This window comes from Gallinula chloropus (assembly GCF_964237585.1).
Source record: "Gallinula chloropus genome assembly, chromosome: Z".
NCBI classification, from domain to species: Eukaryota; Metazoa; Chordata; class Aves; order Gruiformes; family Rallidae; genus Gallinula; species Gallinula chloropus.
Genome location: NC_140089.1, coordinates 79,297,039 through 79,312,790, shown reverse-complemented (window position 1 = coordinate 79,312,790; position 15,752 = coordinate 79,297,039). Strand labels below are relative to the sequence as shown.

General features: G+C 56.4%; 1 protein-coding gene across 1 annotated transcript; it reads right to left on the bottom strand.

Moving 5' to 3' along the window:
• Positions 1-3,050: 3,050 nt before the first annotated feature.
• Positions 3,051-14,994, bottom strand: PIGO (phosphatidylinositol glycan anchor biosynthesis class O; the record flags this gene model as incomplete). The annotated part of the gene is made up of 10 exons (XM_084278251.1): positions 3,051-3,171; positions 3,799-3,869; positions 5,039-5,241; positions 5,541-5,744; positions 6,230-7,796; positions 9,661-9,834; positions 10,668-10,827; positions 11,793-11,916; positions 13,039-13,182; positions 14,502-14,994. 10 exons carry the CDS (start codon positions 14,992-14,994, stop codon positions 3,051-3,053), a joined length of 3,261 nt encoding a protein of 1,086 aa, XP_084134377.1.
• Between the last annotated feature and the right edge of the window lie 758 nt (positions 14,995-15,752).

Below are 15,752 nucleotides of genomic sequence, written 5' to 3'. Positions count from 1 at the left end.
GCAACACGCTGGGAAGCAGCCCTAAGCAGCAAGCACGCGATGCCTGCAAAAGCCCAAAGTACAGCAGCTTTGTGGAGTGTGTGATAGAAACCACTCCTCTGAGCACACTGAGGGGGGCAGGTCCCCTGTCACACTCATCTGAGAGATGGGACCAGAAACACGCTGCAAGGAATAACTGCTCCAGGAGAGATGAGCAGGCTCCAGAAACAACCTCAGTGAGGGAATGTCAGGCACAGCCCCGGAGAACCTCGGTTTGCACCAGCAGGCGCCCTCAGGAGGACAGCAGGCAAATAATTAACTCCAGGGCAGCTGGGGAAGGCAGGCAGAGACTAAAACAGTCCACGAAAGAAAGCAAGAGCATCACCAGCCCTTGGAAAACTTCTCTTCTTGCATCTGAATTCTTTGGTGTAGTAGCCGGTCTGGCTGGGTTGGGCAGTTCGCACTCCTTGGCATCTCTGCGGTGACAGGCATGTGTGTGCAGGTTTGTTACTGCAAGTTCTGTTCATCTCCAGGGAAATAAGTGTGTGTTCCACGGTGCTGCAGCTCTGCCATCCTCTCTGCTCTGCCCCAGGCTCCCGAGCCACAGCAGGAGGGCAGGGGGGATGAGACGGAGGTGTGAGGAGAGGATGCCCACGCGCTGAGTGCTCTAACCATGAACAGCGGGCACAGGAAGTCTCAGCAGCACCATGGTGGCCTTTGAGAGAAGAACTAGTCCCAGAGATGGGGGAGAACAAAGCCCAGGGGCCTTGGTGGCAGCTGTGGGGGTGTCAGAGGCCAGTTTTACAGCATGAGCGACCGTAACAATTTCTGTCAGCACAAAGGCAGGCAAGCAGCCAGCTCCTCACCCAGGTTAGGAGGCTACAAGGCCTGTTTGGGCTCCAGCCTCAGGATTCAGCAACAACTGTTACCTAGACTAACCTCACATGAAATGAGATTTCACTCAGCAGCCGCTACCTCCATCCCTTTGTCCTCTCCACACTGATGCAACCCACCCCTCACACATCAGCACGGACCCTTCAGCACCAAGGACCATCTGGCCACTGAGGAGTCACAGTACACAGCAAATGAACTGTGTTTAAGGGTGGGAGTGCTTAAGTCAATCTAACTGGGGTCTCGTGCATTCCTGCCCCCTCCAGCATCCCCGCTGCGTGCTGCTACCCCCTGCCTTGCCCTAACACAGCTGTCTGTGCAACCAGGCAGCTCAGGGAGTCATGCCAGGTACAAGCAGTCCCTGGTTGTGTCAGGTACAATGAGGCAGCACAGGCCCACAGTGCAGAGGAGATGTGAGGCTGAAGTGGGAGAGCACAGCCAGCAGGTCAGGAGGAGCCCAAGCAATAGATACCCTACATCAGAGCAGTTTAAGCTTCCCTGGAATTGCATCTTAACACCTGAGCAAGCCTTCTGCAGGGGTAAAGCTCAAAGCCAAACCTGCCCTCAAAAGTAATTTCCCAGACTGATGGGGCACTTGGGCAAACCAGCAAGAACTGAAACAATCAGAGGTGGCAAGACACTTTTGCTGGGACTTTCCAGAGCAGAGGAGAGGAAAAGCCTGGAGTTCCATGAGCAGTCTGCAATGAGGAACTCAGATGGGGCAGTCATGCTGCATGAGTTAAAAACCAGATGGGATCAGAACAAAAATCAACACAGGAATCCCAAGGAAGCAATCTTCAGCTCTTTCTAGAGGGGAGAGAGAGAAGAATTTGTAGCACCAAGTAATGCCACACAGTGGTTCAGGGCAGTAAGAGATCCCAGCTCCCATCAAAAATGCAGGGTCAATTTAGCTGGGATGTTGCCAGGCACCATGGTTGCTGTGCTCTACCTTTGCCTGCAAAGACACACAACTCCCAGCCATGAGCACTCAAGGGCAGGTTTGGGGTAGCTCACTTGTGGCACCAAGTTCCACATAGAACACCAGTATCAGGAGGGAGACAGGCACCAAATACGGGGCCACAGATAGTACTGGCTGCAGTGCCTGGAGTCCCATCAAGGTCACAAAAGCCCCTGCACATACAGAGGTACCAGTGGGCTAACCCACCTCCCAGAAGAGTTGTCATCTGCTCACAGCTTTGGTGCATCTGTTCCCAGGCACCAGAGCTCACACCAAGGCAGGATCCTCCTGCAGTTGGGATGGCTACACCAGATCCCCCTTTCCTCCTGACCAGACCCAGCATGGAGATGAGCCAGTGCTCTGTCACTACATCCCCATCTCAACCATCCACAGTTAACAGCTGGCATCCAGCAGCACATGCACAGGAGATGGGGAGCCCTGGCTGCTACAGCCCAGGCTGAGACCACAGGTGGACACTTCCTTATTCATAGACACAGCTCTCCCTGCTACCCCCCACCCCTGCCACAGGCTATGCCTGCTTCAGGCTGGGCAAGGCAGCCCAGCCTGCTGCCCTTTGCCTTCGTAGGGCTGAGGAGGAGCAGAGGAATGGGCGTGTGGGTAGGACAGGAGGGGCCTCACTACAGAGCAACCGGCTGACTGACAGAGGAGCAGCTGCCACCCAGATCCCAGGATCCATCTGCATGTGTAACCGTGTGCGCTCCGATTCCAGCACGAAAACTGAGTGAAGTGGTGGCTGCAGGACCTTCCCTCTCCTCATTCCTCCCTCCCCTCAGCAGGCCCCTTCCCACGAGTCCCTGTCTCTGCACAGGCAAGGTTGCTGGCCACCAGAGCTGACCAGCTGCACAGTGTGGACAGTTGTCAGTTACGTAGCAGCAAGACCCCCGGCTGGTGTTTCTCCAGAGGAGCACTTCAGGCCTCTGGCTTCTTGGGCTCCTGCAGCAGAGTCCTCCTGCTGCCAGCAGAAGCCCAGTGAGAGAGCTCTGACCTCCCCTGCTGAGAAACACCACCCCAGTGAGCGGGAAACAGTTGGCTCCGGTCCTTCTGTGCGGCGCCGAGGCGGGGAGCTGGGGATGATCCCAGGCTGCTGTCAGCAGGCACTCCTTGCTGGTGGCTCGTGGATCCCTCCCAGCCCCAGGGGAGGCAGGGAGGCGACCGCGGGCCGCGGCTGACGAGCGGCTCAGGTTCCCCCACAGCTCCGGCGCTACCTGAGCTGCAGCTGGCTGAACCAGGCGCTGACGGCACAGTCCACGCGCATCACCAGGGAGATCCCCAGCAGGAGACAGATGCTGCTCACCACAAAGCCCAGAGACTCAAAGAGGAACCTGCAGGCACAACAGACACTGCTCAGGGGATTGCAGCCCGCGTGCCTGCAAAGGCAGGCTGCTGTCCCCACTCCCAGCAGGCATTTTCCTGACAGTGAGAGGCACTGGGAGCACCCCACTCCCAGCACTCCCACACTGGGAGCACCCCAGACCCCAAAACCTGCATTACATTCACTCCTCAGCAGCTGCTGCCTGCAACCTGGGAGCCAAGCATGCCTCTGGTTTAGAGGGCGTTCAGGACAAGTCTCTGGAGGGATTTTGAATCCTTCAGAGGTTGAGACCACCCCACATGCCTACCAGCCCAAAGGTTTGCTAGTTTATCATTTCTGGGTTTACCATTTGTGCTCTGCTACCCCCACCTTTGGGTCTCTGACCTGAGTATTCTTAGCTTCCAGCTCTGTGTGTCCTTAGAAAGCAAGTTAAAGAGAAATTTCTGCACTCTAGCTCAAGTCCAGCTTCTGAATTTGAGGCAGAAATTAGCTGAGGACATTTCTAGAGCCTTGATCAGGCAAGAAGTCATACAATATCAATCACATGATCTTTTCCATCATTACTGCCTGCGAACATTAGACAAGATACCAGGGACATGAGCTCTAACCCAGTATCAGAGCAACTCCTGGGACTTACTTTGGGGCAAAGACCTTCCAGACCATGAGGTGCCTCCTGAGGATCATAGCTGCACAAACACAGGCCAAAAGCTGTGGGGAAGATCAGGAAAAACAAGTTACAAACAACTCTGGAGAGCTAGGTTCAGCACACTAGGTTCACATCTGAAGGCTGAGAGACTTGGACTTGTTCAGCCTGGAGAAGAGAAGGCTCTGGGGGACCTTATAGCAGCCTTCCAGCATGGGAAAGGTGCCTATAAGAAAGCCAGGGAAGAACTGTTCATGAGGGCATACAGCAATAGTACAAGGGGTAAGTTTTAAACTAGAATAGGGGAGATTTAGATTGGATATTACAAAAAAGGTTCTTCAATATGAGGGTGGTAGATGACTGGCAGAGGTTGCCCAGAGATGTAATGGAGGCCCCATCCCCGGAGATATTCCAGGTCAGGCTTGATGGGGCTCTGAGCACCCTGATCTAGTGAAGATGCCCCTGCTCATTGCAGGAAGTTGGGCTAGATGGCCTCCAAAGGTCCCTTCCAACCTTACACATTCTGTGATTCTATGGCACTAAACTGCACATGCCTGGGAGGCTGGCACTGTGCACACCAGAAATAAGCACCCCAAAGAAGGATCCCTTCCATCGTGTCCTCAAGTCAGGGAACACAAGCAGCTTGGGGTACACACAGGCCCTCCCAGCACCAGGCTGGGACAGCACAGAAGAGGACTCAAACTGTGGCTAACTGGACCTAGTATTTCACAGAGAGAGGCCCTCCTGCTGTGGGACTTGCCTCCTCCCTTGCTCTGGTCTGACCACACAGGAGAATGATTTGAAGGGGTAAAACCCCAGAAAAATATTTGCTTCTTCCACTGCATTAAATTTCTGGTGTTCAGCTCCTTGCATCACCACAGCACAGGACCAGGTGAAAACCAGAGCTGGTGCAAAATTGTTAAGACATGGTCAGGAAGAGGGGGAGCAGGATTACAACCCTGTGTCTTCTGTACAGATGTTTCCACTCTGGGCAGATGGCTATAAAAAGCAGCCTGATCCATACTGCAGCTTCCTTGCTAAAGCCCCTGCCAAAGCCCAGAGCAAACAGCATGGCTGAGCAGAGGACCTGTGCAGCTGCTCTTCCACCTGCAACCAGACACACTCTCAGCTCTGGCCGAACCCTTTCGCTCATCAGAGTCCCCCAAGGTTCTCACAGCACACTAGTTTCCTCTTGGACAGCCTTCTCCACAGCCATCCTTGCCTCTGCCCGTACCTGTGTCCCAAGGACAAAGAGGTACTTCAGCCCCAGCTGCAGCAGAGCAGCGGAGAACTTCTCCGGGGACTCCCGCAGCCTCATCTCCATCATGTGCTCCTCCACCTCCTGCAGCTCCTCCCGGGGCTCCTTCCTGGGCTTCTTCCTCTGCGAGCTGGGCATCTCACACACAAAAGGCCAAAGCAGGAGCAGAGGGCAGCCGACTACCTCAAGGACAAAGGCACATGAAGTTACTGGAGCCCAGGAGGTGAGGAGCAGTCTAGGCTCTGCCATCATGCCCTGGACGTGCAGGAAACATATAGCCCAGCTCGTTTACTGGTCAGGCACAGCTGCATGGAGGCTGCAGGCCACGGGCAGCTCCGTGGCCCCAGGTAGGGACAGCAAGGATGCTGCTGTTCAGCTGGTGCCAGAGCCTTCATTGCCTTGTGCTCAGCCTGCAGGCCTCGAGAGAAGGCAAAGCAGTGAGCTGTGTCTGCTCAGGCCCAGGAGGAGATTGATTTACCTGCAAAGAGGATATGGGAGGCAAAGGTGTTGGCGCCCACCAGGACAGCAGGCAGGAGGTTCGTGCTGTGGTCAAGGTGGAAGCCCACGAAGGCTGCATTCCAGTGGATGGCCGGGAAGATGGGCTGGTGGCCTGTGGAATAGAAGAACTGGGAAGCAGCAAGGAGCCAGGAGATAACTGCATACCAGGGCACTGAAAAAGGCTCTGAAGATAAAATAAAAAAAATGAGAGAGGTATCAGCATCAAGGAACAAGAGATCCATGGTCAAAAAAGGCCTACTGACTTTCTTCCAGGTTCCCTTTATGTGCTTTCTCATCTGAGAGCCAGAAACCAGTCAGGTTCCCACCACAGACACAGTGAGGGCTAGGCATTCCTGCTGCTGCCTGCCCTGCTGCAGGCTCTGTCAGCAGCAGTGGGGTTCCGTGGCTGCTCGCACTCTGGGGAGACGGGACAGGTGTAGCACCCCCCCTTCCCCTCCTCCTCTTCCCACATTGCATGCCTGCTGCATGCATCTCTCTTCCATGAGAGGACTGAAGCAGCTCTAAGAAAAGCTGGACAGCTCCTGAGGATCAGTGCACCACTGTTCCCCAAAAGCAGAGACTGGACCCCCACCTCTCCCACTGGAAACAAGACAAGGTCACCACCACCAGGTTGCAGTCCGGAGGATGCTTTCCAGAGCCCTGACTCACCAGCATCTCCAGCAAGGCCTCTGGCACGTGTGTGGATGTGCAGCAGCACGAAGGCCTCCAGGAAGAGGAGCAGGAAGGCGAGGCTCAGCCGCTCGCTGTGCAGCAGCATCAGGAGGAAGCCCAGCAGGGTGAGCGCGATGACCAGGGCCGCCGAGTACACGCTGCCCAGCCCATACGCTGCGATGGTGGCCTTGCAGCCCCCCTGCTCCAGGCGGCTCTTCTGAGACTCCTGCATCCTCTTGTAGATCTGAGGGATGACGTGGAGGAAGTCGACTTCGGAGCTGGGAACCCCCAGGTAGGGAGTGACGATGGATCCTGCCGACTCCCGCGTGTCCTTCGCGAACACCGTCATGGGATTGCACAGCAGGAGCAGCAGCCCCACAGAGGCCAGTCCATAGACTGCCCAGGGAAAGGCAACAACCGCCACCTGCACCAGCTCCTGCAGCTTGCCCAGGGAGTCTTCAGCGCTGGAGGCCACAGCCCAGTAGCAGGCAATGCAGAGGACCACCAGTGGGAAACCCCAGCGCACAAAGAGCACGAGGGGCTCCGAGCTGTTCAGATTGCCATAGTGCCGCAGCCAGCTCCGCACTGCATAGACCAGCCCCGCCAGCAAGGCCACGCACAGGAGGTAGAAGAGGTTCTTGGCCCGTGTGTTTCTCAGGCTGGCGAGGGGGGAGAGGAAAAGAGAGGGCCGGCACTGAGGGATTTCTTCGCGGCACTGGTGGAAGAAGCCAGAGAGGCGCACGCAGACCAGGAGCATGGCCACCAGGCACAGCAGGTACCAGATCTCTCTCCGGTAGGAAAAAAAGCCAAGGAGCTGCTGCCTGGGGCCTTCGGGCACAGTCAGGCGACCGTCCCAGTGGAGCTTCCCAACCAGCAACATCACCAGCGAGGCCAGCAGGAAGGGAGCTACCTGAGCCTCAGCCACCACGAAGCTATCGGAGAACATGGCTCCGCAGCGGAAGAACAGAATGCCCATGGGGAAGGCCAGCCCCAGCCACGCTCGCAGCCTCTGCCTCAAGCCAACGCTGGCCAAGGGTGGCTGACTGCCCGCCAAACGGGCTCGCTTGGGACCCCGACCCCACCAGTGCCAGAAAAAACCCAGCTGAGAAGCAGCAGCTGCCCAAGACAACACCAGGAGGAGATCCAGCCCCTCCTGAGTGAATGCATGGGCCAGCCCCAGGACAGCCACCACCAGGCCCCAAAGCAGCGGGTACAGGAGGCAGCTGCGATAGGAGTCCGATGCTGTGGCCAGCTCTGAGGCCATGTAGCAGAGCAAGCAGGAAGCAGCAATAAGGATGCATCCCCCCACCATACGCAGGGGGTGGAAGCGGGCCCAGGACTGGGTGCACACAGCCCGTGCCTCCCGCAGGTAGAGCTGGAAGCGACCGATGAGGCTTCCCAGCCTGGACTCCAGCTCCGGCGGCGCCAGCGTCGCACCCTGCACCTGGGCCAAGAGCTGGGTGTGCTCCTCCACGGCACCGGAGAACAGGTCCTGCAGGCGCTGGAGCTGCTCTGCTGGCAGGTCCTGAGCCACCAGTGAGTAGGAGTGCAGGAAGCGGTCCACCTACAGGAGAGGGGACAGGGACATGGGGGTCACACAGCGGCACTGGCACCACTGGGAGTGGGATTTACTGACTCACCCAGCCCCTTGGGAATGGAAACAGTCCCAGTCTGCCAGCCCCTACGAGGACAGGCCCACCCCCACCTCCATCGCCCAGGGCTGGTCATCCAAATCCAGGATGTGACCAGCAGGAACCACAGTCCCTCTGCCAAAATGAAGTCACTGTAAAGGGACATCCACCCTAACAGCCACACCAACTCCTCTCGGTTCTTCATCTGCAGGTGTGCCTCTGGTAAGGCTGGGCACCACCAAAGGGCTTCTAACTGGCACACTGAGGAGCTGGAGGACTTAATTGAAAGGTCTCCTTTGGTAACAATAAGGCAAACAACCCCTAAAAGCTGAAGACACTACTAGCTATTAATCTGCATCCAATGACAACTTCTATGTTGTTGGACTGAGGACAGACACCAAATTAAAGAGCTTACAGTGGGTCAAATCCAACTGCTACCTCTTCTTCAATACAGGAATGTTAACCCCCCCATACCATAGGCTAAGGACTTTCCTGCTTCAAGAGGACAGGAATAGAGGCAGCTATGATCCCAAAATCGTTTTTAAAAGGGCATTACCAGGGCAGGGCACCCATGTATGCAACCAACTGCTCAGCAGTGTAGATCCACTCAAGCCCTGACACACACTGGTACTTTCCCATGCCTTCCAGTCGCCTCAGAGCACAGGCAGAATCAGCATGCCTCTGCCCATGAATGGCAAATACACACACCAGCTCTCCCCCAGGCCTGCACAGCCTTCCCTGGCATGTAAAACCTTCTTCAACACCAATGTGATCAAGCCAGAAACCCCCTCAGACAAATGACTGCAAATATTTCAACAGGCAGGACTGGATCAGGCTAATTCCTAACAGACAATGATCGATACCCGCAGTGACTAACGGGCAGTAACGTACACTGTCATCAGTGACAAAGCACTCTGTGATTCTAGACATACACAGCAGAGAAGCTGAACATTTCTGTCCTCCAGTCAGCAATTGTGTCCTCTCCAGCCCCTCATTGGCTTGCACCAGCAGCATCCACCTGGCTTGGAGCTGGAGGAGTTATTCGTGTGCTCCCAGGGGTGCCTCAAAGCCAGGCCAGCACTCAGGTAAGAAACATGCCTTCTAAACATGCAGCAAGTCTGATTCTGTAGCACACCCAGAGCAGCAAGAGACAGCCCTCATGTCCTCTGCAGGGGCTCTGGCTTGCCCTGGGTTGTGGCCTGCCCAGGGCAGCAAAAGACAGCCCTCATGTCCTCTGCAGGGGCTCTGGTTTGCCCTGGTATGTGACCTGCCCTGCTCTCTGAGCTCCTTTTATACCTGGTAGAGTTACTGTTTCAGCTCCTGTGGTTCTGTATTTCACTGCACTTGGTACCAGATCTCTCTCTGGTTCCTTCTCTATCACACTTTCCTATCACCTGTTACACAGTGTCTCCTCATGACTGGTTTTCTTCTGCCACTCCAGATCGGTGGCTTTTTAGCTGAAAAGCATTTCTCCTCCAGAAACTGAAGCAACATCAAAACATCAGTTTGTATTCTTGAATCTCCATCAACAGGACTTGCCCCTAGTCGTCTTCTGCCTCCTCACCAGCCTCTCTCCCCAATAACCAAAACCACCTCTGATGAGATGGGACCAACCCTCATCCTGAAGGGAATGCCGCCTTCCCAGCCAGCATTTCCCCCATCACAGCACTTGCCACTGAACAAGCTCCCTGTGAAGGTAACACCATGTCTCCACCCCACCTCCACCAAAGAGAAGAGGAAGGTGCTTATCAGGTCATCCCTCCTCAGTGGTTCACGGAGCCCTGCTGTCAGCCGTACCTGCTTGGCGTTAATGTGATAGACCGAGAGCTGCTGCAAGGCTGCAGACACCGCGTCCCCATCCCCGGAGAACAGCTCAGCCATCACCTCCCCGATGTTGCTGTAGGGGATGGGCACACCCAGCAGCAGGGCCACAGTGGGCACCAGGTTCACCTGGGGAACAGCCTCAGGCTCCTAGAGAGGGGGGAGGAATTGGTAATTCAGGAATAATCAGAGTCACAGAACTGTAGGGGTTGGAAGGGACCTCCAGAGAGCATCGGGTCCAACCCCTCTGCCAAAGCAGGTTCCCCAGGACAGGTCGCACAGGGAGGCGTCCAGATGGGTCTGGAATCTCTCCAGAGAAGGAGACTCCACACCCCCCTGGGCAGCCTGTCCCAGGGCTCTTTCACCCTCACCGTGAAGAAGTTCTGCTGCACATTGGTGTGGAACCTCCTGTGCTCCAACTTGAGGCCACTGCCCCTTGTCCTGTCTCTACAGACCACTGAGAACAGGCTGGCCATTTCCCTCTGTGTCCCACACTTGAGATATTTATAAACATTAATAAGATCCCCTCTTAGCCTTGTCTCAAGGTTGAACAGCCCCAAAAAAACGCAGCAGTGTGGCTTTTCACTCAGGCTAGAAGATGGTGGGGTGACAACCCTGATCAGAGGGGAGTAAGTGGATGACAGGAAGGGGAAACAGCACAGGGGAAGGCAGAGGCACAGCTCAGCTCTCCCTGAGCAGCCCACAGAGGGGAAGGTGCCTGCTGGGAGCTGCAGGTCCTTGGGTCTGGCCCTGGCTGTCTAACAGCTCACCTGGCCCTCCCCAGACACCCCTCACAGCTGGAGGGCCCTGAACTTGGATCCCAAACACTTCAGTCACCCACATCCTGTGTCAGACTCCCCACTCTTGGCAAAGGCAACAGGTTCACCACCCCTCTCGATCTAAAAACCCCCACTGAACCATTACTCTCCTTCACTCCTGATGCCACCTCAGGTGGTGACAGCGAAGGACCAGCTGCTTCTCACCTCAGGAGGGCCAGTGCCAAACAGGGGTGTTTTGCTGTACACAAACAGCGCTGCGTTCACTTCCTTCTCGCTGTCACCGCCATGGTCTCCGGTCTCTGTCATGCCGTGGTCCCCAGCAACGAGAAGAAGGGTGTCATTCCCCAGGTGATCCACCAAGGACCTGTCACAGGGATAAAGAAGGTCAACCCCTGCTTGGACAGGGGCCCAGGCAGGAGAGGACATGTCCCCAGTAAGCCTGCTGGTACCACGGAGGTGAAGCCCATGAAAGGATCTGAGCAAAACCTGGTGCTGACACAGAGGTGTGGAGAGCTGAGACAGGGAACAGGGGCACAGACACTTCACAAGGGAACTGAAAATTCAGAGCCATGAGGCAGAATGGTCCAGCCTTGGCTAGGTTGCCTGTGGACAGAGGCTGGTTTCTCAGTGCTCATGTCATGCAATCTCCTGCTTTTTAGGAAAAAAAAGGGATTTGTCCCTGAAAAAGGCAGTAAGCATGACACAGAATACATTATGCTCTCAGATGCAGCAGGGGAAGTCACCTGCTCCTTTCAGCAGCAAAAATCAAAGCACTTCTAAGAGTCAAAAGCTGCAGCATTTTCTGCTAAAGCACAGCTGTGTGATCGCGATTTCTGGATCACATTCTGCCTTCTGCCACAAAATCACAACTCACAGGCCTCTGCCATAAATGCAGCATTCCCCAGCCAGGGTTCTCCAACAGCTTCTCAAACATTAGCCAGACCTCAGTGTGACAATCTCAGTTTTAATGACTGAGAGAGCAAGACTCAGATGTACTCCAGCTGCACAGTCTGGTTGAGAACCAAGGCTCCAAGACCTGAAGACAACTTTACTTCTGAAACCAAACCTCTTGTGAACATGTAACAGAGGCTGCCCCATAGCTGGGGTTCCACCTGCTGCTGGTCAAAGCTGTTCTCCACGTTAACAGGCACAGTGAACATTCCCTGTTGACCTCTACATCTCTAGAAGGTTGGAAGACTTCATCATCTTTACATCATCATCTCTACATCATCATCTCATCATCGTCTCTTCCCTCTACCTCGTGGGAAGACCTCACCAGCCTAGCTGAAGGAAGAGGCCACCTGTCAACATCCCCAGTGCAGTAATCACCTGAGCATCTCATTCATCTGGGTGAGCTTCTTAGCCATTTCAGCATGGTCAGGTCCATGTTTGTGCCCACAGTGGTCCACGCCGAGGAAGTGAGCAATCAGCACATCCCATTCGCCACCGTCCACTGTGAAACAAGAGCAGCCCCTATCACACACTGCCCCAGGATTTAGGCAGGGGTGCTAGGCCTGGATCCTCCTGCCAGAGCTTTCTGGTGGCCTCTGGAAACAGCTGTTTCTTACCTTCCTGCCACTGTCACTCTCAGCCCTCCAGCAAATCGATGTGGGCTTTAACAGAGGCAGGCTGTTGGTTTGCGGGTGCCGGGGTGCAATGCCGCGGGGAGCTCAAGCGTCCCAGTATCCACTGGTTTTGCTCACCACCCCTCAGAAGGGGAATGACCCAGGTCACCCTGAAATACCCTAAACTCAAACTATGCTAAACCGAGGGGATGCTTAGGAAAGGGAGCACCCAGAACTCCAGTCCTCTGCCAGAGATATTTCATCAGCAAATCCCTCTGCATCCCACCCAGGACATGGGCCTCAGACTCCAGTGCCATCCCTGGTCTCTCCCACCTGCCTCAGGATCTCAACACAAACAAATATGTAAAAACAACATATTTGGGGGTAAATGATGAATGTCAGCTTTCCCACAAGGTACAAGACCTCCCTCTGAAAAACCACTACATCCTTGATTTACTTAAGACTCATACACAGATAAAGCAAAGAGCATTCCAACCCCTACAATTCTGTGATTCTGTGTGATTCCCCTTGGCCCCAGGGCTTCTCAGAGTCTGAGATCACTTATAATTCATTAATTAAAAAAAATAGTCTCCCATTTCACCTTCTTCCCAAGACTGGGAGCACACTGATGCTCTGTTGCATGCAGTGCTGTGCCCCAGCCTCCCATGGGGCTGCCGTGCTGCTGTGTACTTCCCGGAGCACTGTGTGCATGCCCAGGCAGTTAAGCTGATCCTGGTGCTCCAACCTGGCAATGTGTTTCCAGGACAGATGTAGGACTTTAACCTCATCCCATCAAGCTGCATTCCCTCCCAAACAAAGGAAATGCATTTTTAAAGAAAGCTGGCTCATCTGTGAAGATCCAGCTAGCGCACTGTAGTCCCCAGGCAGCAGAGTGTGACTGCCCACTGCTGCTTCCTAACAAAAAACCTCTTCAGTCCTACCCCAAACTTGCAGTAAGACCCCCACATAACACAAAGGGTTATCTGGGCCCTGGGGAAAGAGCTGCTTACCAGTCGGATAGAGGTGCTGCAGGATCCCATCATCCACGGTGTGAAGATCCTTCACGTTAAAAGAAGGGAAGAAATAGGAGCGGAAAAACTTCTTTGGGAAAAGTCCTTCCCAAGTGTCGTCACCCATGAAGACCACTCTCCTTCCTGAGGCAGCAAGAAAGGCAGGAATGAGAGCCATGAGCCCACCCAAGTCACACTGTCACCAGTGCTAGTGAAGACCCTGGGTAGACCCACGTCAGGGTCTGGAGCACTGGTTCTTCTCCAACTCATATCTAAAATTAATTGGCTGTAAATGAGTTTGAATTTGGGGAGTGGCTAGCCCTGTTTCTAAGCCTCCAAGTGACCTCCACGTCAAATTTGCCTGCAGAACCTCACGACTTATCACTGACCTCTGAAGTGTTCCCCAGCAGAAAGACCCCTGGGTTAAAGGGGCCAGGAAGCAGGCAGGTACCCGCTCACCCCACGGCAGCACTCAGCAGGGTGCAGCACAAAGCAGACAAACCCCCACCCAAGGCCCCACTGTGAAACACAAGGTAGCAGATGGCTGCTGACAGCCAGGAGAAACTGTGGGCTCCAGCTTTAAACACACAGCGGGGTGAGTTTTCATGCATGAAAAAGAGGAGGCAAAAACACTGACACTTCCCACTGCCCTTGCTCTGCTCACCCTGCATGCCACCAGCCAAACTTCTGTGTTTCCACAGAGCCCCTCTGCCTGGGAGCAGGAACCATTTCCTCCTGCTCTGGTACAGGGTTTACCATCAGAGCTTTTTTGCCTCGGATGATTTACTGCACTTGCCCATCTTGCTTGCTCACAGGGACAGTGGGACAACCCAGTCACATTGCCTCATCCCAGGTACTGGTATTTGTGCCACACTGAGTCCTGTAAGGAAACCTCTCTGGTTAACAAAACCTGCACTCTGTCATCTTCTCTCCACTGCATCGTCCCACACTAACAAGCTCTTCGCAGCTGCACTGAGCACACTCCAGCAGCACCAAACTAAACAGAGAAGGCAAAGAGGCTTGCTGCCTGCAGGACACCCCCACAGCACACCTGGCACAAGCTCCTCCCTCACTGCATTTCTCACCTGAACACAAACACCACATGACTGACTGCCCCTGGTGCTGTACGGCCATTCCTAGTGGTGACCTTGTAACAGTCACCAGTTACAAGGTGACTGTTACCAGCGCACCCGCTTCCACCTGCTGGGTCACCATCTTGGGAGAAACCCTAGCCATGGTCCCAGCTGCTTCTTAGTCCCAGCACAAGCCAGAAAAGCCTTGACTGCGTGACAGCTCTGTATGAGACAACTGCCATCAAGCAGGGCAAAAGAATTAGCTGTCAGAGTGGAAGCACTGTGAGCAGTTCCCTTCCCAAGGAGAGAGGGATACAGGTCCCGTGTCGAGTGCTGGCCAGGTGTTCACACGTGTCCTGTCCCAGCGGGACGCCGCCCCTGCCCACCTACCGTTCTGCACCAGCTGTGCCAGCAGGTTGTCCTCCTGGATGGCGTAGGTGGCAAAGTTGCTGCCCACATCGATGAACGTGGGCAGCGAGCCGGTGGTGAGGCCCTTGATGCGCTGCATGGTGGCGGTGGGGGGATCGGCTCGGAAGCGGTAGAGGCGGGCATGGCGGGGCTGCGAGGTGGCCAGGTGGTGCAGGAAACTCAGCTTGTTCTCGTAGGGCAGCGGGCTGGCCTTGGCCGGGTTGAAGCGGGCAAACTCGAAACGCAGGGCGTCGATGATGACGAGCACGGCCTTGGAGAAGCGTTGCGGTGCCCAACAGGAGCCCGGCGGGAGGCTCTGCCTCTCCCAGGGGGGCGGCACAAGCGGGTCGGAGCAGGAACTGCTGCTGGCCAGCTCGATCCGCGTGAGCAGGAAGCCGCTCATGAAGAGCCCGATGCCAGCGAAAAAGAGCAGGCAGACCCAGGCCAGGAAGAGCAGCACCGGCCACCGCTGCATCCTAAGGGCAAGGACCGCCCGGCTCAGCGCCCGCCAGCCCCCGAGCAGGGTCGCGGCCCGCCGCCCGCTGCCCCGCTGCTGCCCCACGCCGGGCCGGACACCGGACCGGTAACCCCCGCGCTGCGCCCCGGGGCCCTCCGGCTTCACAGCCCCGCCTCGGCACCGTGGCTGCTCTCACGCAACCCCGGCCGCCACGCAGCGCCCGGGCCCCGGCCCCCGGGCCGCCCCCTTACACCGGGCTCCGGCTCCCGGGCCTGCCCCTTACACCGGGCCTCCCCATTGCACCGGGACCCCCCCTTACGCCCTGGACCCCTCCTTACACCGGGCCTCCCCGTGACACCCAGGCCGCCCGAGCACCCCCGACCCCCGGGGCCTCCCCCCCGGCGCCCCCGCCCCGCCCGCCCTACCTGCGGCCGCCGCGGACCGGCGCCAACCGCTCCCGCCCCACCCGGAAGCGCCGCGCGTGGCGCCGGCCCGCCCAAGAGCTGCGGCGCGGGGAGCGGCGGGCGGCGACAGCGCCGCCTGGCGGCCGGGAGCCTCCCGCGGGGGCCGGGACGCCCCGGGCACCCCCCAGCTCCGCGCAGGCGCCGCTTCAGTTAATTAACTAATCGCCTGGCGCGTGTCCCGCCCGGCCGTGCGCCGTCACGGACCACGGGGCAGCCACCGGGAGAGGGAGGGGATGTGGAGAGGAGCTCCCAGGCCCGAAAAAGGGACGCCCCTGCCACGGTATGGGGGTGTACCCCCCCACACACACCCAG